Genomic DNA, 24,058 nt, shown 5'->3' with positions numbered 1-24,058 from the left:
CCAGGTAAGCTACAGTGCTGTGACTCTGCTCTGTTCTAATGAGGGATGAAATTAGGGAAGTTAATTTATATATTTGCTGTATGCTTCCCTGCTGTCTTTTATTTTTATTACTTCACTATGCACCGTTTCACCTTTGTATGACAATATGTGATCTTGCATTGCTTCCAAGGCCCTCCCACCATCAGTGACTAATCGTTTTGTCTGTTCCCAGCTGTATATCAAAGCTCAACCACAAGCCATGAATATATATGTATACAATCTCAGTGAGACTAAGCTGCAGCGAAAGCACTCTCTGTCATTGTCTGGGTTTCAACTGGTCTCATGTTCTGTATGATAAGAGGAGGTGGGTGTAGGTGTGGGGACCGTATCAAACATTTTATAATGTTTTTTTCACAAGTATCCATGTATCAACTACTTCGGAAATAAATATATCTCAAGTTTGAGGGTTTTCCAAATATGTCACTTATAAGTGATGTATTTCTGATATATTTTTGTCTTGATTAGGAATTAAATGTGTAACAATGCTAAGTTAACACAGTAAAACTGAGACGGCTCTTAATGATGATTGACTTCGTCATGAAAGACAGTGATGTTATGTTGGTCTCAGGGTTATAAACCAGATGTGAAGTGTTCTGGTATACTGCTACATCTAATGGATTTATGATACTGGACATGTAGTAAAGTAAGTTATTATTACTTGTTTCTTGTACAAAAGTGTTCTTCTTATCATTTACTGATCTGAGAAGGAAAAAGTTTGTTTATGTGATGCGCAGATCTCTTGATACTTATTTGAAGAGAATGGAGTGTTACGTTATACTCTAGTTGGCAATATCACAGATATGCCACATTGTATATCATGGTTATACAATGTTGTATCTCATGGCTATCACATTGTATGATATTGACTACATAGCATTGTATGTCACATATATATCAGTAATGTATATCATGGCTATGTAGCATTGTATTTCACAACAATATCACATTGTATGTATGTCATGGTTAGATGGCAGTATATCATAGAAGTATCACATTGTATATCACAGCTATGTCATGTTCTACATTATGTCTATATTACATTGGATGTCAAATCAAGGCCAGCTAAATCATGTTCTACATTATGTCTATCTTACATTGCATGTTAAATCAAGGCCAGCTAAATCATGTTCTACATTATGTCTATCTTACATTGCATGTTAAATCAAGGCCAGCTAAATCATGTTCTACATTATGTCTATCTTACATTTCATGTTAAATCAAGGCCAGCTAAATCATGTTGTATATTATGTCTATCTTACATTGCATGTTAAATCAAGGCCAGCTAAATCATGTTCTACATTATGTCTATCTACATTTCATGTTAAATCAAGGCCAGCTAAATCATGTTCTCATGTTATCAAGGCCAGCATCATGTGTATATATGTTCATCTTACATTGCATGTTAAATCAAGGCCAGCTAAATCATGTTGTATATTATGTCTATCTTACATTGCATGTTAAATCAAGGCCAGCTAAATCATGTTCTACATTATGTCTATCTACATTTCATGTTAAATCAAGGCCAGCTAAATCATGTTGTATATTATGTCTATCTTACATTGCATGTTAAATCAAGGCCAGCTAAATCATGTTGTATATTATGTCTATATAGCATTGTATGCTATGGTTATATGACATTGTATATAACAGTTGTCACATTTCTCAGTTATATGGCGCTGTCATCATGAGTGAGTGAGTATAGTTTTACGCCGCTTTCAGCAATATTCTAGCAATATCACAGCGGGGGACACCAGAAATGGGCTTCGTGCGTTGTACCCACGTGGGGTCATCATGACTATATCATATTTTATATCATACCTAACTATGCTCTTTTATCACTTATGCATGCACTCATTCACATATGCACTTATGTGACTTCCATGGGGTTACAATAGGTGGATGAGAGTGCAACAATGAATGATTGAGCAGTTATCCGTATCTTGATGGTTGTTCATTAGTAGTGGTGCGGCAGTACACTGTCAGGATTGGTAGGTGTAATAAGACAGGAGTAATAATCTTAATTATTTACTTTTCCACAATGCCTTTTGAGTTTTCACATGAGTGCCCATTTAAATGAAGTCATGTCAAAGTACTCCTAAGTGATCTGTTGTTGACCTCAGTCCTGAGTCTTGTTAGGCTTGTCATCATGTTGGAGAATGTTGTATAATTGTAGAGGAACTAGTTAAAGTGTTAAACAGTGATGCATTCACTTGTACAGCTAAATTTGAAAGGCAAGAATTTATGGATGTTGACTTCTATATTTTGAGGGACACAAGGTTTCCGAGTATATTCTTACTCTTTCATCAGGAGAAGGTGAATATACTCCAAAACATCGTGTCCCTCAAAATATAGAAGTTGACATCCATAAATTCTTTCTTTTATGTGTATCACTTCCAAATGCCATTCAAAGACTCTAATCTAATTTGGTTTAAACATATTTTTATTTCGCCAAAGCAGAAACCCGGATAGGCGAACAAGCCTAGTGGCTTATATTAACACCGCTCCAGTACATTGTTCAAAATTAATAGCTGGATACATAATGAAGTAGTTTGACAACAAAAGAATAATATCTTAACAAATATATGATTGAGTAACAAATATGTTCGTTCTGGTGTTGGTTATGCCTAGCAACGAAATGGGCTGCTGCAGAAAATCACGTTATATAAAATTTGTCTTACACTGAATATCTATGTTAAGGGGGTAATCACTGGAAGCGGTTACTTTTGGAAATGAACTGGTGTAATGAGTTAAGAATGTCTCTATTAGTTGAGTTATTCAATGCGCCCGTTACCGTATAAGGTAGTTTTAACATCATATCCTTGAATATAAAAATACACAGTTCTTAAATTTTGATAGTTCCGACATGTAAAGAGGTAGTGAATAACGTCTTCGTTACAATAACCACATGAGCACCTGGGTGTGTCCGATATATGCCGATTATATCTGTCTGCGTTTAGATCACTACTGCCAAGCTTCAGGTGACAATGAATGATTTGACAAAATCTAGTTCCAAAATTCAAATCAAAGTAATTGTGAGTTTCTGTTGTGTTTATCATGGTTTTAAATTGATTCAGGGAAATAGCGTTAACAGCTCCATCAGGCAATGAATTCCACGTCATAATCGCGCTCGGTAAAAATGATTGAGAATATCTTCGCGTTCTACAATTAATAGTTTGTATGGAAGTACTATTTTTAAGATTATAGTTACTTTGTTCGAGTACTCTACCTGGTACAAGATCGTTCAAATAATCAGGAGTCAGACGATGATACATTTTATAGAAAGTTATGAGTTTAGAGCGATGTCGTCTTTCTTTCAGTGTGCTATAATTAGTTTCCCTGTATATTTTATCGTGACTGGTGCCACGAACCGCACCGCTAATCTAATTTGCCTGATACAATTTCCTTGATGTCATCCCTTGTATTAAATGACACAAGGATTTGAGACCTTAGATTCAGTATGATGAGTAAGTGAGAGTAGTTTTACGCCGCACTCAACAATATTCCAGCTATATGGTGGTGCTCTGTAAATAATCGAGTCTGGACCAGACAATCCAGTGATCAACAGCATGAACATAGATCTGCGCAATTGGGAACCGATGACATGTGTCAACCAAGTCAGCGAGTCTGACCACCCGATCCCGTTAGTCGCCTCTTACGACAAGCATAGGTTACTGAAGATCAATATTCTAACCCAGACCTTCACGGGTTTCAATAGATGTGTTGGAGTGGTGTATAAACTGCAGCATGGTATCTCAATCGGCTAACACAGACAGACAAGTATCAGCAAACACATGCACACATAGACGCATGCATGCATGCACACATTGCTATATGAGCAACACAGTTATGTATGCAACATTAAACCCATTTCATGTAATTTAACCTTACCACACACAATACCCACCACCCACTACCTTTAAGACTTGCCACCACAAACTGACTCCATTCTGTTGGCTGACCACAATACCTCCAGTCCCTCCCCACTAGTCTCAGCATGAAAATAGTACAGGTATAAATGATTCATGCTGTCAGTAGCCGCCAGCACGGCACACGAAAAAATCAATGCTGCAGGCTGATCAATTATTTGATGTAATGTGATCGACAGAATCACACATACTTGGAACGTTCTGTTGGAAGAGGACATACTCTGGGTAGAGGTATTTGCTCATTGATTACACCTAGGTCAAGGTCATCTGGTATTTTGTGTCTGCGAACACAGGACAAGAATTTGTAGGGGGATTATCCATGCTTGACGGTAGGTAGGGATTAAGGTGGTGCATGTCTAGATTAAGCATGATGTCAATTTGCAGTGACCACTTGCATTTCGTGTTGTGTCAAATATATTCTAAAATCAGTGTCATATGCTGTCATATGGTTCACGTGGTGAGTTGTCATTAATTCATATTGAAGCAGTCAGTTTATGTCAGTGGTGTGACCCTTGAAATGTCATGCAAATTGTCATAGGTGTTTGTGTCATAAATTGTTAAAAGATTTAGCTTGTGAACAAATATTGTGTCATATTTTCACCTGGTCCCAAACAACATTACAGTTTCAAAATTTCAAAACCGCAATGATATCACATTTTGTGAAGCCATTTAAATTTTTTAAATTTTATAGTTTTAATTCTGTGAAAAATGAAAAATAAACATTTCATCCTTATGAAGTAAGTTATAACTGTCTTAAGAACAATCAATGGATGTATTTCTGTCCATCTATTTTCACCATGACTATCTAAATATTCAGCTATTTTAAGACAGTAAAATTGGTGTACAGTCCAATTCTTCCAGTCGCAGGACGATATACTCTATTCCTGACACACTTAAAATGGCTAAACTGTGTGAAGTGTAATTTAGTGAAATGATGGATTCTTCACGAAGGTGTAACATATTTGATAGATATTTTGGCAGCTTGCCAATCCAGCCTTTGACTCGATTGTGTGAGTAGACTGGTGGTCTGGCAGAATAACATTGTCGTACAAACACTGTGTGCTATCAGAGAAGTGTGACTCAAGATTGTAGATACTTGGTACAGTATATTCAGGAGACTTTACTACCTCCATGTTCTCAGTTACATGGAACAACAAAGAATTTTGTCTGCCTCATTTAGAAGTTGTGTGTGAACAGTTGTAATGCTGTGTGGACAGACGAACATTCTGGTTTGTTGTCTCATGTGTAGTGGTCATGAGGTTTTGATGTGAAATGATTAGAAGCGTTTTCTGCAGTGTGATTCAACTTTTCTCTCCATATTACACTTTTTTCAGAATGAGTGAGTTAGTTTTATGCCGCTTTTGCAATATTCCGGGATATCATGGCGGGGGACACCAGAAATTGGTTTCACACATTGTACTTTTCTTTGGAAGTGATTTTTCAGTTCCAAACTTGTAAGTTGTGCCATTTATCTTGTGGAAATGGATTCATAAATAAATATTGAGTTTGATTGATATTAACTGTGATGTTTTTCACAATCTGATGCCATGGCAGGTTCAGTTATCATGGAAGTATGGGATGACATCCAGGATATCGTGGCATTCCAGACTGACTTCATATCTGTTTCACATCTGTGAAATTTTAAATTCTGTTTTTCTGTAGCAAACATGATGTAAGTGCACCATCCAATCAACCAAAGATTGCTGGAAGATTGGTTACACGAATACACACAATTTTCAGATCTTCCCAATAGTTACACATGAAATAACACCACAGAACAGGAGTATTGTCATATCAACATTAGAATTTAACCCATTGAAAGATATAAGATTGGGCAGATAAAAAAATTATTAATTCATTTGATCAAAACTATTAACTGAAACAAGAAACAGAACGTTCTGTTTATATTTGTGATTTTGCCACTTATAACAACCATATGTGACACAACCGTACAGAAATTCTGCACATTTGAAGGAGACACTCAAATCATTCAGTCGCCTATTCTCAACCTGAGTGAGTGAGTGACTGTTATAACACTGGTTGTCAGGGCAGTTTTTTCTAGTGGTGTTCCGATGATCGAAAATAATCGAAAATCGATCGAAAGAAGGATTAAAAATAATTATCGATTGTAAAAAACATGTTTTCGATTAATTGGAATTTTGTTGTTTTAGTTTAACACACTTGAATGAAGTAAACTAACCATTAAATTTGATGAATATTCACGAACAAACATTTGCTCAACAGCATCAAGCTATGCGCATTGTTAAATTTGAACCACTTTTATTGTTTAATTACAATTCCAGTGTCTTTCTTGAATTTCATTGCATGATAGTATTAGTAATAAAAAACATCAATTAGAAAATAAAACTGGGTAAAAACTTTGATTATAATCGATAATTGTTCACCACAAGTCCTCTGATAATCGATAGTGGATTTGGTTTTCAATTCCCACCACTAGTTATTTCAACCACTGTCTCTATCACTGTGATAACTTACAATGATCTTTACTTCCAGTCCTGAACATTACTGGTGGAAGGGACAAAACAAGCGGACATCCGAAGTTGGCGACTTCCCTAGGAACTTGCTGGATCCCCAGAGGAGACTAGCAAGTAAGTTGCACAGTTTGGACATGTTGGGCTGTGGTCATTTTAATCTGTGTTCCCATCTCCTGCCTGCCCCAAATGTTCATTCTGATTATATACAGTCATTAGGGATATACCGGTACCTTGAGTCCTGTATTTGAGGGTCCCTTGGACTCGTACTCTTAATTTAAGTAGGAATTGTCCAAGATCTGTATCATCTTGGGCTTTCCTCCCACTCCAAGCTGAAACAAACGTGATATAGCTGAAATTCAACGCACTCACTTACTCACTCATCAAGCTACAAAATACATTGCAAGTAAAATGATTTTCAAGGTTTTTTAATATGAGCTAGTCTTTTGCAATCAATTCAGTTGAGAATGTCATCTCCCTCTCTGTTTTCTGCAAATTAATGCATATAATATGATGTCAAAGTAAGCATGGTCACTGTTGTTTTGTAGCCATGGATACAGGGAAGAAAAATGTGAGAAAAATCGATTCCTTGCTTCCACGATTTAATCAATCAATTTCAAAGGGACACTTCATTTGTGAATGAATTTCTGTGTAGATGGCAGGTTAAACAGTACAAACAAAATGTGGTACAATGTTTTACCCCAATTAATGGAGAATATTGCAAGAATGTATTGTTTGCAAGTCCTATTGCAGTATATCGATGTACTAGTAATACTTTTCAATCCTTGATATTTGCATGTCCTTCCTGGTTGACTGAGTATTTGAAAAATGCACAAATTAATTAATTTTTTCCAAGGTTAAATATTATCACACATGACTTACAGCACCCTTTATGGATTAACGTGTGTCCAGAAATGTCGACCCATGAAGAGCCGGGTTAGAATTGGTCTTCAATAACTCATTCTTGTCATAAGAGGCGACTAACGGGATCGGGTGGTCAGGTTCACTGACACATGTCATCAGATCCCAATTGCGTAGATCGATGTTCATGCTGTTTATCAACTGTATTGTCTGGTCCAGAATCAATTATTAACAGGTCACTGCTTTATAGCTGGAATATTGCTGAGTTCGGTGTTAAACAGCAAGCCAACCTACCAACCAGAAAATGTCATTGAGTTACAGAGTTTCGTGGGTGTGTTTGTTTTGTCTGAGTTATATATAGCTCATATGAGAACATATTCCCAAATATAGCTACACCTCCCCCTGTATTGGGAGTTAGACAGGAAATCCCTTCCCAGCTTGCATCTAAACATAGATTCTCCAGTTTAGAGGTAATCTGAGAGCAGGGCCTGATCCATCTCTGACGTGTCCAGTAAGCTCATAACAAACTATCTACCACTTTCTAAAACTTGGGGAGAATTTGAGTAGACAGTAATTGTGGTGGGCTTGAATTAAGTACAGCGAATTTTGTTCATTTTTAGATTTTGTTTAAGTTGTCACACAAATGAAAAGTCTTACATTTATAAGTTAATGAGGGGTCCATTCGTGAAAGTTTAGTTTTAGGGCTGCTTAGGTTCACATACTACATTTTCAGCAGCAAACCTCAAGCCCTCATAATTTTAAACACATGGAATGTGTTTCCTGTATGAGTGTATTGATTGGTATGCACAAAAAGTATATCTTGCATCCGGAGGGAGTAGGATCCACTGTAACAAATTCCTGACAATAAATATAAAATTCCAACTGTAAACATAATATCACGTCTTCCAGTACAGTGCAGGACACAACTTTATAACTTGGGGTAGCCTCGTGGTTAAAGTGTTCGCTCATTACGCCAACAACCTGGGTTCGATTCCCAACATGGGTACAATGTGTGAAGCCTATTTCTGGTGTCCCCCGCTGTGATATTGGTGGAATATTACTAAAAGCGGCTTAAAACTCACTCACTCACTCACTTTACTGGAACTTCATATTTCCTGCAAACCAATGAAATTAGTAATGGAGAGTCCTCTGAACCCCTACATGCATCAGCCATGTCAGCGATACTGAGCAACAAATCCACCTATTAATGGGTTTCCCTTGAGTGTAATTCATAGCAAGGATGGTGTGGTGGTTTAAGTGTTTGCATGAAACTAGGACCCTTTGCTCCCTTTGTGGAATAGCATCCTTGGCTCAGTTCCCTGAGTGGGTACTGTGAGTGGGCCTGTTCTTGAAACTTCTAGAGTATTGATAGCAGTGGGCTTAGATCATACTCATCATACTCTATTATGAAAAATGGGGCAGCCAATAAAACTGGGTTAATTCCACATCAGGCTCAGAAAATCATGTGGATTGATGCTTATGATGTTGATCACTGGATTGTCTGGTCCAGACTGGATTATTTACAGATCACTACCATATAGCTGGAATATTGCTGAGTGCAGCGTAAAACTAATCTCACTCTCTCACCTTCTTACTTGTTGATATTACTGTTGTAACTGTTAGCATCATCATGTTCGACTGGCTCAACAACAGATCAGTATCTTGTGCCATGAGCATATAAGGTTTATATACACTGTATATTTGTCATGTGTGTGTGTCTGACAGCCACTTTCTATTAATACCTACAGAAGGATATTGTGTTTATTGATTGATCGGCAGATACAGACAGTTCAGGGATAAACAGTTTAGCCCAAACTTGCCACAGGGTTGTTATTGTGCAGCAACCTCCCACACACTGAATGCCTGAATGACCTCACATCACACCATTGTGGAGTCAAGCTCCTTACATAGTCCCTTCAACAGGGACAAGGATAAAGGCCAAAATTACCATATTTCCTCCAATAAGCTGCTGCTCTACATAACAGCAAATGGGTGGCACAAGGGAGACCCTTTTGAACGCAGAAGCTAAATTCAAGGCCTTTTAACTCATTAAGGCCGAGAGCCGCATATATGGGGCAAATTAATCAGCTCCTCACAGCAAGAGACGTGTTAATGGGGCAGGTAATTGGCAGTTTCTCACAGCGAGAGCCACATATATTCATTAACAGAAAGCACCTCTTATTCAGCGAGAGACACACATGTGTGTCGTACTTTTAAAAATCGCACTGTACCTATTATTTCAAGCAATTTAGTAGTACTGGGCAAATATTAGTCTTTCTTACGAGAAATGCTACCTGTAGTGTCAATCAGAAGAAGTATTTAAAGTGTTTTGATAGCAATTGCTAATCACTATCATAGGCTAATACATTATTTGGCAAATGAACACATGTCGGCGAGAAAGGGGATTATGATGTTTTTACAGAGGTAAGTGTCTGGTACTCTTCATTGGGAATGGATACTAAAAAACTTCTTTTGCACATTGATTGAATTAGATGTAATGGTTTAGAGGTTACTGAAGATTATATTTTCTTCAACTTCCTAATAAATAGGTAACAATATACGAAATTTCAAGGACATACAAAGAATTCAAACACAATAGAATAGTTTGAATTTACTTTTCAGGTATTATTACGTTGTCATGTTTCATATAATGAAACATAATGTATAAACACAAATAATTATACATCCAAGCTCGAATAGATTAGACATAATTTCACTTACTAATTTAAAGCTTACTGAATTGTAACTAGTTATTTATTTTCCATAATCTAAAGTTGACAATATTACCTAATCGAATATAAAGTGATAAGTCGAGCCTTGGCATCGAATATACATGTATATACATGTCAGTGTTATTACAACAATGAAATCTTTTACTACGTTTGTTACAAAACACAGCAAGTTGGTAATTCAAAAGATTCTTAGACATAGCCAGAAGTGAGTGAGTGAGTTATTACATGTAAACCATACAAAGGTATTTCAAGCATTTATGTTCAAGCTGTTGAAAGTTTCATGTTGATTTGAATTGTCAGTTTTCTATGCAATTTACATGAGCATTCTGTAAAACGTTTGTATTTGATCTCTGTAATTTTCAAATACGGTGTGAACACAGTCTCTATTGATCTATCGTCATTAAAAGCTGGATAGTATATCAGTTACGTAGATACATGCGTATAATCATTCAGTCAGATCACAGTAATGAGATAATCGAACACCTCTTTCGACCTTGAAATAACAGCCTCCGGTAGAATGCATGTGTACTTACGCCTTTGTTGAAAGGTTTGTCCCGTGACAAGTGTAAAATAAACAGATGCGATGTTATATCATTGGACAACCTGCTTTATGGAGTCACGCCTCTCTTTCTAATGTTTATGCATACAAGCACATCTGTAATCTTATGAACCTCGTTTACATTCAGTATAAATATAGGCACGCCCACCTTCATAAATATTGGGGTGTGTGTGTGTGTGTTTTGAACTGCAAGTTTATACACTATAATAATTCAGTATACTGTCATTTTGTGAGTTCTGTAATACGTGTACTTTAGTTTGGATATTCATTCGTATCAAGGTGAAGATTATATTTACATGTACAGCAAACCATTATGTTTTATGTACTAGTTGTGTGCATAAAATGTATATGAAAATAAATACAATCTCTACTCAATGGTTGGATTTCAATCACTTTGTTTACTTATAAAAAAACCCACTAAAATGTGTTTTCGATCTCTAAGATCTATCTACTCTTATTTGTCTTATGTGTATATTTCATAGATCGTTACGATTATGTATGTTTACAATACACAAACTGTTACATGATAGCTTGAGTTGATAAAGCTGAAACCCAGCATATTGACTGGTCAATCTTAGTATTGTTACAGTTAGAGTCACCCTTTCAGAACGTCTTTGAATGCTAATCAGTAGTTACAGTCTGCATTGTTACAATGCTAACTAGCTGCTAAGTCTTCATGTAAGAACATCCTTGAGAGCTAACTAGTAGTTAATGAAAGTCTCCCTTTATGATCTTCCTTGAGTTCTTACTCATAATTAATGGTCACACTTTAAATACTTCTTTGAGTGTTAACTGCTAGTTAGGTGCTCTCGTTACAAGCTCCCATGAGGCTAAATAGTAGTGATTGCAAAGGAATTGTTTAGGATTGTCTCCATTTAAGAGCTTCCTTGAGTGCTAACAAGCGGTTAAGGAAAGTCTCCCATTAAGAGTTTTCTAAATTACTGGACAGTTAAGTATTTTCATGTGTGAAATCCCTTGAGTGTTAACTTTTAGCTAAGTGACCGCCTCCATGGTGTAGTGGTTAGAGCATCCGCCCGGAGAGCGGAAGGTCGCGGGTTCGATCCCCGACCGCGTCATACCAAAAGACGTTAAAATATGGTACTTGTTGGTCCCTGCCTGGCGCTCGGCATTAATGGTTACAACAAGGACTGGTCGGCTAGGAGTCCGTATAATGTGTCTGATTGGGGTATTCATGCTTCACTGCGGCATGGTATCTCAGTGGGCTAGCACTATAAAACCAGCTTCAGTCTGCGCTAGTACAAGCAGCCGCACATACACATACACGCGCATGCGCGTCGTCATATGAGCGAAATATTCTCAAGTACGACGTTAAACCCAATTTCACTTCACCTCACCTAACTTTTAGCTACACAGTTATCCTTTGACAACTCCCATCATTAGATATCACTTGTTTCCTTTCATGAACAACATTGTATTGAGACCACATCCTTCTCTATTCCCTATAGAGTTTTACTATTATTTAGTTAAATGAAAATATTTTTCTACAGATTGATATATTAATATTTCATTAAGGTAATGTTATTTATTCTTGTGGTGGCTTTTTTTGCCTCAGTCCATTAACCCAAAATCTTTACGCTCAGGTTTTGTCTGATGTTTTTTGAAACCTCCCAGTGCTGGCCATGCTAAGCGAAGCATAAGTCTTAATATAATAGGGGGTGACGATTGTGTTGGTGGCAGTCTACTCCCTTTGGTTAGATCCAGTCATTCAGTCTTTTTTATCAGTTTTTCTTTGATCAGCATGGATAATTTTGCTTTTTTACTTAAGGAAAAAAATCTGATTCTGGGCAGGAAGTTTATACGTAACATCTGCTTGTGGAGGGGAAATACACAGACGGCATAAAAATGAGAATAATAGCAAGGTGATTGCCCATATTATAGCGTGAAGTGAAGCGTACAGCCATACAAGCTGGGTGAGGTTCTCTCACATTATAGGACGTATTAGAGTGTTGGTAGGACTTGTTTATGTAAGTACACTGTTGACTTGTTCGAAATGCTTCAATATTTCTGAATATTTCTGTATTTATAAAAATAGATAATGTTTATTCTTAATGTTATTTATTTGCAGCTGAATGAAATAGAACTGTTATCTCAATGTGACATATTGGAAAGTAGGAAAGCTTAATTCTGTCATGTTATAATAGTTTGACACTACATCTATGATGATGTTCTCCAGGATTCATAAACCATGAATTTGGCTAGTTGACATTGAAGAGGTCTCTGATTATATCTGCCTTGAACAGGGTGTTTAGACTTCAGTGATATGCCTCATACAGAGTTTGGGTTATACAGGTCCCCAGCAGTCTGTGCTTGTCATAGTAGGTGAGTGAGTGAGATATGTTCCATTTTTAGGGCTGTGCAATATTACCGGTAAACCGGTATATACCGGTACAGTATCTCGCGATACGATAATCTCGATATGGTTCAGATTCTGCAATATATTGGGTCATCCAGAGTTAGCTCCCTTTGAATTATCTGCCGTTGATTTCCATAGCAAAAAGTGCCCTAAAAGTGCCAAATATATATTTTTATTTCTGATGGTTTCATGTAACATTTAACTAGTGGAAGTGTCATTATAAGTGGCTCCAAAAGTGCCAAATATTATACCAAATGCTTTATGTTTTGTCAGTTTGAATGGTTTCATTTGGAGGAATTAAGTGGCCTCAAATGGACCATTTTTTATTTGGACTTATTAGTAGAGCCTCTAGCTCTGAGTGACCATTTTGTTTGTTTCATAATGGGACATGTGACATCAATTTATCATAAAGGTCTAAGTCTTATAAATTTTGTTGTACTGTATAATGACATTCTAGTCAAGGATCTGAGTTATTGGAGGTCACATGCGATGTTAAGCTCAAGTACATGTAGTTCAACTAAATCATGCTTTTGTTTCATTTTACAACAGTTCATGTAAACACATGTTTATATTGGAGTTGAATCTGAACGAATCACTGACATACAGTAACAATAATTACATACTGCTTTGAAGTGCATTCTGTTGAAGCAAACAACACTGACCATGAAAATCATGTTATACTATTACCTTTATCATTATGTTCGCAAAACTTTGTTGCAATATTTCAACTAAGCATTCCACGTTAAACTCTATATTATTTTATTTATGTGGAAAACCATTGGCATACAGCCATACACAATGTGGATGGGGAGCCTGAAAGTATTGTGTAACAGCAAATAAGAAGATGATGTCGCACACAGAGAGCTATTATGAATTTATGATGTACACACTTGGGCAGAAACCTTCCACTCAATATATCACAATATGTATTGCAATATCTCTTAAATTATTGCAATATATCGCAATGAGAATCAGGGCAATATCCAGCCCTATCCATTTTGCACGTCCTGTTATGTTTAATAGTACCCAAATTTGAGTAAAAATACTCCTTTAGAACAAAATTCATGAATATTTGATTCAAGTGATTGCAAATGACGAATTTCCCATCAGTTCCAGCAATATCACGGCGGGGAACACCAGAAATGGGCTTCACACATTGTGCCAATGTGAGGAATCAAACCCTGGTGTTTGACGTGATGAGTGAACGCTTAAACCACTAGGCTACCCCACCTCCCATCATAGGAGGTGAACTGGGTGGTCAGGCTCAGTGACCATTTCATTGTAGCCGGACATCATGGATATATTGTTCTCAATATCAATCACTGGATCTTCTGGTCCTGTCTCAATAATTACAGACTGCATCATATTGCTGGAATATTGCTGAATGTGATGTTAGAGACCCAACAAATCAGTGATATCTTGGACAACTATGGTTAACGACACAGAGTGAGTTTGGTTTTACGCCGCTTTTAGCAATATTCCAGCAATATCATGGCGGGGGACACCAGAAATGGGCTTCACACATTTTGCCCATGTGGGGAATCGAACCTGGGTCTTCGGCGTGATGTGTGAACGCTTTAACCACTAGGCTACCATACCGCCCAACGACATAGACATTAATGAGTCATCAAAATGCTGGGATGACAATAGTCAAGTAGTCAATGATAAGACATTTAAGAATTGCTGTTATATGACATGTCACTTAAGGTTTACTGTAAACTGAACGTAAGTAGCATCAAACTATTCTTTAAGATATGATGTCAATGTATGTTAACCTCATCATTTCCTGATGACATTGCCCCCTGTATGTTATAATAAGGAAGGTCAACATGGCTGCACCCTAGAAATTTAGGGAATTAGGTGAATGCTTGATTAAATTCATTTGCTCATTATTTAGCAAACTAGATTCTGAACATTCGAAAAAATTGATTCATAATCAGGTGACATATTGTGAAAGTTTGATGCCATTATCCTTTGACAATCACAGCTATCCTGTAACGTTGTGTAAATTTTGTTGTTTGGTTTGTGGGCAAATTTACTAGGTCTTGTAAGGCTTATAATCTTTCCTAAGCAACCCATGCTGATCCTAAGGTAAATGGAATGCATGGTCAGGCTTGGTGATTTGGTTGGTAGCTTGTCATCATGTCTAACTCCCTACCGTGATAATTGTTGCTATCACTCTTTGTATTGCCAGTCCCAGACTCGATTATTTATAGGCTGTCATCCTGTGGTTTTATGTTTAACCCTCTCTGGTGTTCTGCATTAAGGGGTTACCAGGACGGTCAGTTGGGAGTCTGCATACTCGAGCATTGTATCAGTTCGGGCGGCAACGAATCAACTATGAGGCGAATATGATACTTGTCTCACGTATTGGGTAACAATACAGTAACAGCAGCTGATGTAGTAACAGGGGTATATAGCACTCATATACACCTGAAGTGTACTTCTTACTATATTAAGCATCTCTTCTTTTCCCGGAATAACTGCATTTGAGGTTTGTGTTTCCTCTCAGGTTTTACCTTTTGTAAGTAAGACCTCTTCCCAGGTTTTATTTTTTCCTAACTCTATATGAACATCAATATTCAAATGATATATGAGTGTTTGAAATCAATTGAAAAAATATCGTCCAAGATCAATTTCAAAATGCAAATGTTTTCCCAAGCAGGATTAGAACCGCATCTATCAGGTTATTAAGCGGACGCTCTACCTCATGGCCACCGAGCTGACGAAGACGTAGGGGTTGAATTGTCTATTTATAGTTACTGTCAGTAAATTGATTTTACTTGAGTTATTGTTATGTAGCTTCATTAAATGATCATCTACATAATTATCCATCATTGATGGTTTATATGTTACGGAAAACACTTCCCCGAGGTTTTGGTAGAGAATGTAAAACCTTGGGAGGAGGGAAATCCCTCCTCCCTCGGTTTTACATTCTCTATCAAAACCTCGGGGCGTGTTTTCCCCTATACATGTAGCGCTTCCATGCTTCCATCCTTCCATCTGTATTTCCATTCTGAAACTTTGTCCGGAGCATATCTATTAAAGTTTACATGCTAGGTTCAACAAACTTAACACACAAGTTAATCATGACCAACAGGTGTGCCTTTTGCTATTTTGAAGTTCATCAGAATTTCATGCTGTTTCCATGGAAAGATGACTTAGTGCAAAATGTGTTTGATGGTAATCTTGTCCGGAGCATATCTCTGAAGCTATACATGCTAGGTTCAATTATTAATGTAATCAGTAAATGGGAAAACTATTATCTAAGATGTGTATAAAGTTTGATGGAGTCTTGTGAGCTGCTGATCCTTGTCACAGTATATATATATCAATATCAGTCATTTCCATGTCCCAAAGTGGGAAGTGGGGGTATGTGAGCTGTGCTCACTTCTACACTTGTTCAGTATGTCTAAGGGGCGGTGGGGTAGCCTAGTGGTTAAAGCGTTGGCTCGTCACGCCGAAGACCTGGGTTCGATTCCCCACATGGGCACAATGTGTTAAGCCCATTTCTGGTGTCCCCTGCCGTGATATTGCTGGAATATTGCTAAAAGCGGCGTAAAACTAAACTCAGTCAGTCAGTCAGTATGTCTAAAGCTTACATGCTACGCAAAACTCTACTTTGCAGATACAAATTCAACTTATAAAGTTAAAAAAATAACGCGATGAAGAAAATCCTGCGAATCGGAGTTCAAACAATTCACTAAAAAAAACAGCTGGGGTGATAAGTGGTTTCAATAGCTGTGCTGCGCTGCACACATGGCATATGCGCAGTGAATAGGTTCGAGCGGCTTGAACTGGGATCCCTATACACACACAAAGAGCCCTGAGCATATTGGCAAATGAACCAGCCAATGAAAGCCTTCGTCACACTTAAGTGCACGCCTACCCTCTCTGACTGGGTTCAGTACCCCAGGTGCTTTGTTTCGAAGGTACAAACCAAGTACAAAATATTGCATTTTTGATTTGTGATTGTAGGCTTATAAATTTCAAAAAAATACTTTCATAATCAGCAATGTATATTATATGTCATGAAGAAATGAAAATTGTGTTTTAATTCGGTTTATTGTGTTGGTTGCATATAAGCTTTAATGAAACAATGACAAAAGAAATATTGTCCATGTGATGACCATGTTGACAGTGTAAATCTATCGCAGCAATGACCAGTGACCATGTTACTGTCAAATTGAATTTCTATGTGAGTGTTGGCTATTATCTTGCCTGGCTTAGATATGTACCAGTTTGCTTATCTCGTCATTTATTTTATCACCCTAATTTATTAAAAATACTCCTTTTGTACAAATTCGTATATATTTGATTCAAGTGATTGCAAATGAAGATTTGAACTCATGAAGGGATTCAGTTCCTGTCACCAAATATGAGAGTGACTTGTAACAGCCAGGGGTTAGAATTGATCTTCAGTAACCCATGCTTGTCATAAGAGGGCACTAACGGGATTGGGTGGTCAGGCTCGCTGACTTGGTTGACACATTTCATTGTATACCAATTTGCACGTAGATCGATGCGTATGCTGTTGATCACTGGATTGTCTGGTCCAGACTCAGTTACTTACAGACCGCTGCCATATAGCTGGAATGTTGCTGATTGCGGCGTTAAACAACAACCAACCACAGTGTCCATGTTTAGCATGAAATCTCCATGGGCTAGCACTGAAAAAAACAGCTCTAGTTTGAACTAACTGATGCAGACACACCCTCACATGCAAGGACGGGTGCATCTATATAAATGCACTAATCTTGACACATGTTGTGCTGTACCTCACACCACCCTTAGCCTAGTGGTTAAGCAATCGCTCTTCACACTGAACACCTGGGTTTGATTCCCCACATGGGTACAATGTGTGCAGCCCATTTCTGGTGTCTCTGCCATGATATTGCTGGAATATTGCTAAAAGCGGCATAAAACCAAGCTCACTCACTCACCCTCATGCATTTATCAGTTTTCTGTGTGTTTCAGGCCATGACATCAGCAAACCTCTGAAGAACAGCTTCATCCATACCGGCCATGGAGACGTGGGAGGCAACACATGGGGGGACCCCAGTGCCATTGATGAGTATGTACTCACTCTAGTACTGCCTTCTGTGAAGGGTTATGTCCCCTTGTTGGGCCAGAATCCTATGATGTTTTGTTTCTTATCACAGATGAAGAGTATGATTCAGGATTGACCACACTATAATGGTATTGATCACTTCACCAAAGTGATAATCATCTTACTGTGGACTTTTCTCCCTCACCAAGCCACCATGTCAAGATGTGAATAAAAATACAGTTTACAGGAGGAACTACGCGTACTCGGAAAGCCATGGAAGGTCTTTGAGAGAACTGGGCCCCATTTCACAAAGCTGCCTCAGCGCTACAACTGTCATGCCTCCTATACTGTAACATAGACTTACAACAATTGTAGCGCTACGATAGCTTTCTGAAATGGGGCCCTGGGTCTTAGAGCTAAGATAGTCATAAGTTAATGTTAATGTATGGCACTTACAACTATCTTAGTGCTACGAGAGATTCGAAAATCTAGGCCCTGGTTTTCATCAGCTCATGTTTGTCGTAAGAGGTAACTTAAGGGATCAGTTAGTCAGGCTTGCTGACTTGGTTGGTATATGTCATCATATCCCAGTTGTGTAGATCAATGTTCATGATGTCGTTTACTGAATTGACTGGTCCAGATTCAGTTTTTTACAGACCATCATGATACAGGCTGGAAAATTGTCTAGTGTGGTGTCAAATAACAGACAAGCAGAAAAAATAAGACACCCACTGCAGCCATATCATTTAACTCAAAACAAAGTTCCAACTGTGGGACAACTATCCCAACAAGAGTAGTCTCCCTTTATCCATATGATTTCTTCATGTTCAATTGTTACCAATGTTGATTTTTTTTTCTATGGCAGAGTGTATTTGCGGAACCCTATGGAACCTCCTGATATTGGTGGTGTCAACGATGAACTGACTGCTACCAAACTCTCTGACAGAAGTGGTACTAAACGTAAGAAAAGGATTGAATAATGTCAATAATGCTGTGGTTCAAGCCTGAATGCCTTGAAAGGGTTATCATTGATGTGCTAGACACTGCTTTATGCTGCAGCTAGCATCAGTGCAACATGTTCTATATATTGGCAAACTAGTGGTTGATACCATGAGCAAAAACCCACACTGTTACAACCCAGTCCCTATATCAACAAAATTTAACTAAACTGTAAAATGTCCTCATAAGTTGAATGAATAATGAATACATTATATTGCAACACACAGGTTCGATTCCCCACATGGGTACAGTGGGTCAAGCCCATTTCTGGTGTCCCCCTGCCGTGATATTGCTGGAATTTTGCTAAAAGCGGTGTAAAACCATACTCACTCACTATAATTTCTGAAATGTCGTGCTTTAATCTCGAAGTAACTTATTTCATAATAGACATCTAATATCTGTGTCATTTCTTTTCTTAAATGTTCAATAGTGTTGAAAGCTGGTAAGACTTCAGTGTTTTGACAAGGTTTCCCCCCTCCATACTGGACAAGTAAGGCCATGAATCTTCTTGTCTTCTGGAATCTGCCAGTTCATGAAACTTACTGAATGATCAAATATGTTCTGTGCAAATAACCAAGGGTACTTACTCTTATTACACTTTCTGTTATAATGGGGCCACTACAGTAATCATTGTAAGAGCATTTCAGTCATTTGCTGCCACTGAGTCACTACAAATAAACTTACAACAATCTCACAGTCAAATTATACTGGAAACTAAAGGTCAAAATAGGCTAAATCCTCCACTTGTGAGGCAACTCAAACTGGGACTCTGATGGTCCTAGATTATATATCATCTTTCCCTGATGGAATGGATTGTTGCCCATTCTTTCAACCACTTGTTTGCCTGACCCAATCGCATTAAACCAGATCTACCAGTCTTCTGTTAACACTGTGGTTTAAATTGACCTTTCTGCTTGTTAATGAGGTTCAGAAATCAGATAATGCTAGTGTGAATGCTTTGCTCAATTAGATTAGAAAATTCATCTGAGGTGACCATCTTTCGAGGTGTCCTCAGATTTTTTCTTTGAAAGGTGTCTTAGTGAAGTATAAGATCTGATTTTTACAAGAAGGGTTCTTTTCCAATCTGAGTATTGACATAATTGATCTATCTGCATCTCTGGTGATGGCAATGTACCACAGCATGCTTCTTCTTGTATTTCCAATGGGATCAACATGAGATTTTATGACTGCTTCAACAGTTTATCTCTTTTTGTTCCGACATGGCCCAAATCTTTTTTATAATATTACTGAACAGATGTTTCCCAGAAAGTACTTGTAAACAGTAAGTTTTAATTAAAATATCATAAAAATATAGTTATTAAAAAATTGAATCAATGCCAACATAAAGTATCTTATGAGCAGTACTTATTACCTTGTTTACTTGTGTAGAAAGGAGGGAGGTCTCTTTAAGGAAGGGGAAAGCAGTTTTTTTCTTTTTAAGTAAGATCTGCTGGAGCAACAGGCATTGATAAATTTAATTGGAACTGAGAGTATTAGGTGCAATTTTATTATAGTAGTTATTTCCAATTACAGGTTTATTTATGGCTCAGGAATATGTCAACAACTACTCATATTATCACTTCTTGATGGAGTTTCATGTGTTTCTCTATTTCTCTTTAAGGCCCATTCCCTGGAAAGAAACACAAGAACTATTCCAAACTAGAGAACGAACCATCCTTCGAGGCCAAAAGTCCAACCAAAAAAGAACCCGCCTGCCCAAAAATCAGCCCCCTTGGCTGCAGTTTCTGGCACCCCCAGACAGAACAATGACCGGCCACTAGGGAATAGGAACTCTACTGGAAGTCGAGGATCCAACACAAGTCGAGGTTCATCGGGAAGTCGAAGTTCAACTCGGAGTGTAAGATCCGAACCAGAAAAACCTTTAATAGACTTAAGTGAGGACACAGAGGAACAGGCGCCTCCACCAAGAACAAATATCAAAACTACGCGGAGCACATTGTCATTGTTTGACACGTTGTGCACGCAACAGAACACAAGCCATTACGGTAACGTCGATCTTCCTAAGCCTATCTTCTCAGACAAGGCTGCAGACCCTTTTGAGATTCAACCCAATCTGCGTGTTTTCTCCTCAGACACATCCAAATCGTTTGAAGATTCTTGGCAAGGATCTCATTCTGTGTTTCATTCTGAAGGACATGTTTTCTCTGAGTCTTCAACATATACAGTTCAGAAACCTGTCACTGAAAAAGATAAGCTCTCTTATGATTCTGGACCGGCTTACTACTCTATGCCACCTCTGGAAGATTCCCAGTACAGTAAGATAGATAAAGTTTCCAATTCCTGTGTTGAGTCAACAAAGAGAAAAACATCGGTACCTGTCCGGCCCCCCTCCCACTTACAATTCCAGTGACAAGTTCTCTCCGAGTGACAGACAGCATAAAGACCCTGAGAAAAGACCACAGATCAATAATTTAGAGCGTGAACGCTTCAAACAAAATTTGGAAAAGACCTTGAGTTCTGGAAGCGGTGGTGAAAAAACCATTATCGCCAACAAGAAGCGGTCCAGGTTCTCAGTGTATTTCTAGGTCGTCTGGAGCAAGATCACTACCGTCTGCTCGCAGCCTGTCTGCAAGCTCCTCACCTGCTTTTCAGAGACCTAAATTAATATCATCGTCACAGACATCTTCCCCAAACCCTGTGCGGAGTCAGTCAACCACCTCCAGACCTCTTCCGACTAATGCACAACCAGTGTTTCCACCCAATGCTTTTCCACAGCCATTAAACCCTTGTGTTCCAAGACATTCAGCCAATAAAGCTGACAAGGCTTTTGATTGGATTAATGATGCTATGAGTGATTTTGCAATAGCTAGGGCAAACAACAGACAAAAGGCATTACAACCTCCTGCAAAAAAGAACTGGGTTACCTTTCCTTTGTATGACGAGGTGCCGGTTGAAGAAGAACCAAATATGTCTTCAGAACAGGAAGAGAACTGTACACCAAGTCCTGGGTCAGAAAGTCTTCGCATTGATGTTCACAAAGCAAGATCTCATACCTTTGCAGGACAGTCAATGCCTGCACCTAGTCAAGGACCGGTGCTGACACCCCCAATATCTTTCCCTCAGTATGATCAGGTCCCAGTTGATGACGATCCTGAGGATGTCCGAAACTTTTCTAAGTATGCTCCTGCTTCAGAAGTATCATACGGACCTGATGGATGGGGTGATGACTTTGATTCAGATTTCGATGATGATGAGTTTGAGGAAGGTGATGCTAATACATGTGCAATGGCAGGTGACATCCCCCCTCCACTCCCTCCAAGGGACTATCATGGAGGGGCACACTCCGCTGGCGGAAGGGAAGCTGTGAACCAAAAACCAAACATTTATCCTTTAGTTCAGGATGGGAAACAGTTGAGCCACACACATTATTTTTTGATTCCGCCAAAAGGTTCTCAGCGGGGTGTGAACACTGCGGAGGTGAAGCCGTTCATGATGAGCCACGATCAAACTGATGGTGAGCATCATCAGAGTGAGTATCAAAACATATCGTACACATCTTCGACAAGGCCGGCTGAACTGGCCCGAGAAAATCCATCATTCACGTGGTCAAATAATACCGGTGGTAAACAAGCTGTTCCTCAGTCGCCACGGCAACAGGGGAGACAAGCACAATCACCAAGGTCAAGGCCAGATCAACCTGTCAGCAGTGCGCGGGATATCAAAGGGGGCAGTCAAAATCGACAGACAGACAGTTTCGTGAGTTCCTCCCCTCGGGATCGGATCGCTCAGGTTCAGAGTCAGGTCATCGGTGTCACTGACGAAGAGTGTCATACAGCATTGTGTCATACGCACTGGGATATGGAAAATGCTGTGAAATATTTAAAAACTGAACAACTGTTCCGACTTGGTCTGGCATCTCGAGACCACTGTGAGAAACTCCTAGTTGCGTTGCAGTGGAACTTGGAGCTAGCCAGCTCGGTGATGCTTGACGGTGCGGGAAACGTTCAAGTAGAATCTACTGTGTAAAGACTTTAGACTGTATTGTGCAAAGACTTTAGGCTGTACAGTGTGAAGACATTAAACTTAAAAGTTATTTATATTTTTCTGTCAGTGGCATTGTAAACCTAATTTGTGGATCTCGTTTGCAGGGCAAAGAAAACTTGTGTGCCATGATGTTACAAAAAAGTACATTAGTTTCATATAACTTACTTGTTATAGTACGTAGATTACAAGTGTACTCTCAACCCAAGCCATACCTGATCTTCTTGTAAAGCTAGAAGAAATTTGAAGACCCCTCAACTTGGCTCGATGAAAGGTACGAGTTGCTCAGTTTCTTAACTAGTCAAGAGTTGCCTCCCTTGCCATATCTACCTCCTTCATAGTTTTGGAACTTCAGAAATTTGAAACAGTTGTATTGTAACTGCATTGAGAACGTTTTGGTCAGTGGATAAACTACACCAAGTGATATAGGAAATTGTGTTCTCAGTGACAGATAGGTAAATCAGTGCAAATTTGACCATTTATCTTTACTTCAAGATGATCAAGTGAAACGATGTGTGATGAGGGAAGTGGTAGTGTTTCGGACATTCATCTAGCCATCAGCCTTTTCTTTATCTGGATGAAAGAGAACACATGTATCCATACATGCTCAGGGCTGATATTCTGTCCAAAGTCATCAGCAAATGTCAGTAAAGATTCCCAAATTACACATTTATGTCTGTTTCTTTTAAAAAAATAAAATGGAAAGTAACCATAATTTTGCATGATCATTGGCATATGAGAACCACCATTTGATTTCATCTCTTCAAGTAGGATTCAGCAAATGCCAAAGTAGTAATTCAGCAAATGCCTCATACTTTCCCAGTGTTGCTACATCGAGCCTATTACAGACATATAGAAGTTGAAGGAACAGGAACACCTGATGCTTTTAAGGACAATTTCTGTTATTCTTCTTGTGATGATGTTTCTCTGAAATATCATGACAAAGAATAAGGGAGAAGTTGTTATCCATAAAAATTGTTTTGCATTCCTGCTTTGTCAAATTTTGTCTGTATTGAAAGTGAAA

The 24,058-nt window shown here is 38.4% G+C and overlaps 1 protein-coding gene across 1 annotated transcript in view; it reads left to right on the top strand.

Annotated features, from left to right (window-relative positions):
• LOC124265898 (activated CDC42 kinase 1-like) overlaps positions 1-23,700 on the top strand; it is a 56,229-nt gene extending 32,529 nt beyond the window's left edge. Inside the window, 6 exon segments of the mRNA XM_046700751.1 lie at positions 6,480-6,574; positions 17,961-18,057; positions 18,899-18,993; positions 20,654-20,727; positions 20,729-21,399; positions 21,507-23,700. Of these exon segments, the coding sequence (XP_046556707.1) occupies positions 6,480-6,574; positions 17,961-18,057; positions 18,899-18,993; positions 20,654-20,727; positions 20,729-21,399; positions 21,507-23,019 (2,545 nt within the window). The 3' untranslated portion in view covers positions 23,020-23,700.
• Positions 23,701-24,058: the final 358 nt, after the last annotated feature.

The sequence above is a fragment of the Haliotis rubra genome, unplaced genomic scaffold (genome assembly GCF_003918875.1).
Source record: "Haliotis rubra isolate DU_JTF1 unplaced genomic scaffold, ASM391887v1 Scf122, whole genome shotgun sequence".
Taxonomy (NCBI): domain Eukaryota; kingdom Metazoa; phylum Mollusca; class Gastropoda; order Lepetellida; family Haliotidae; genus Haliotis; species Haliotis rubra.
The sequence above is the reverse complement of the archived record's forward strand: the minus strand, read 5'-3'. Positions and strand labels throughout refer to the sequence as shown.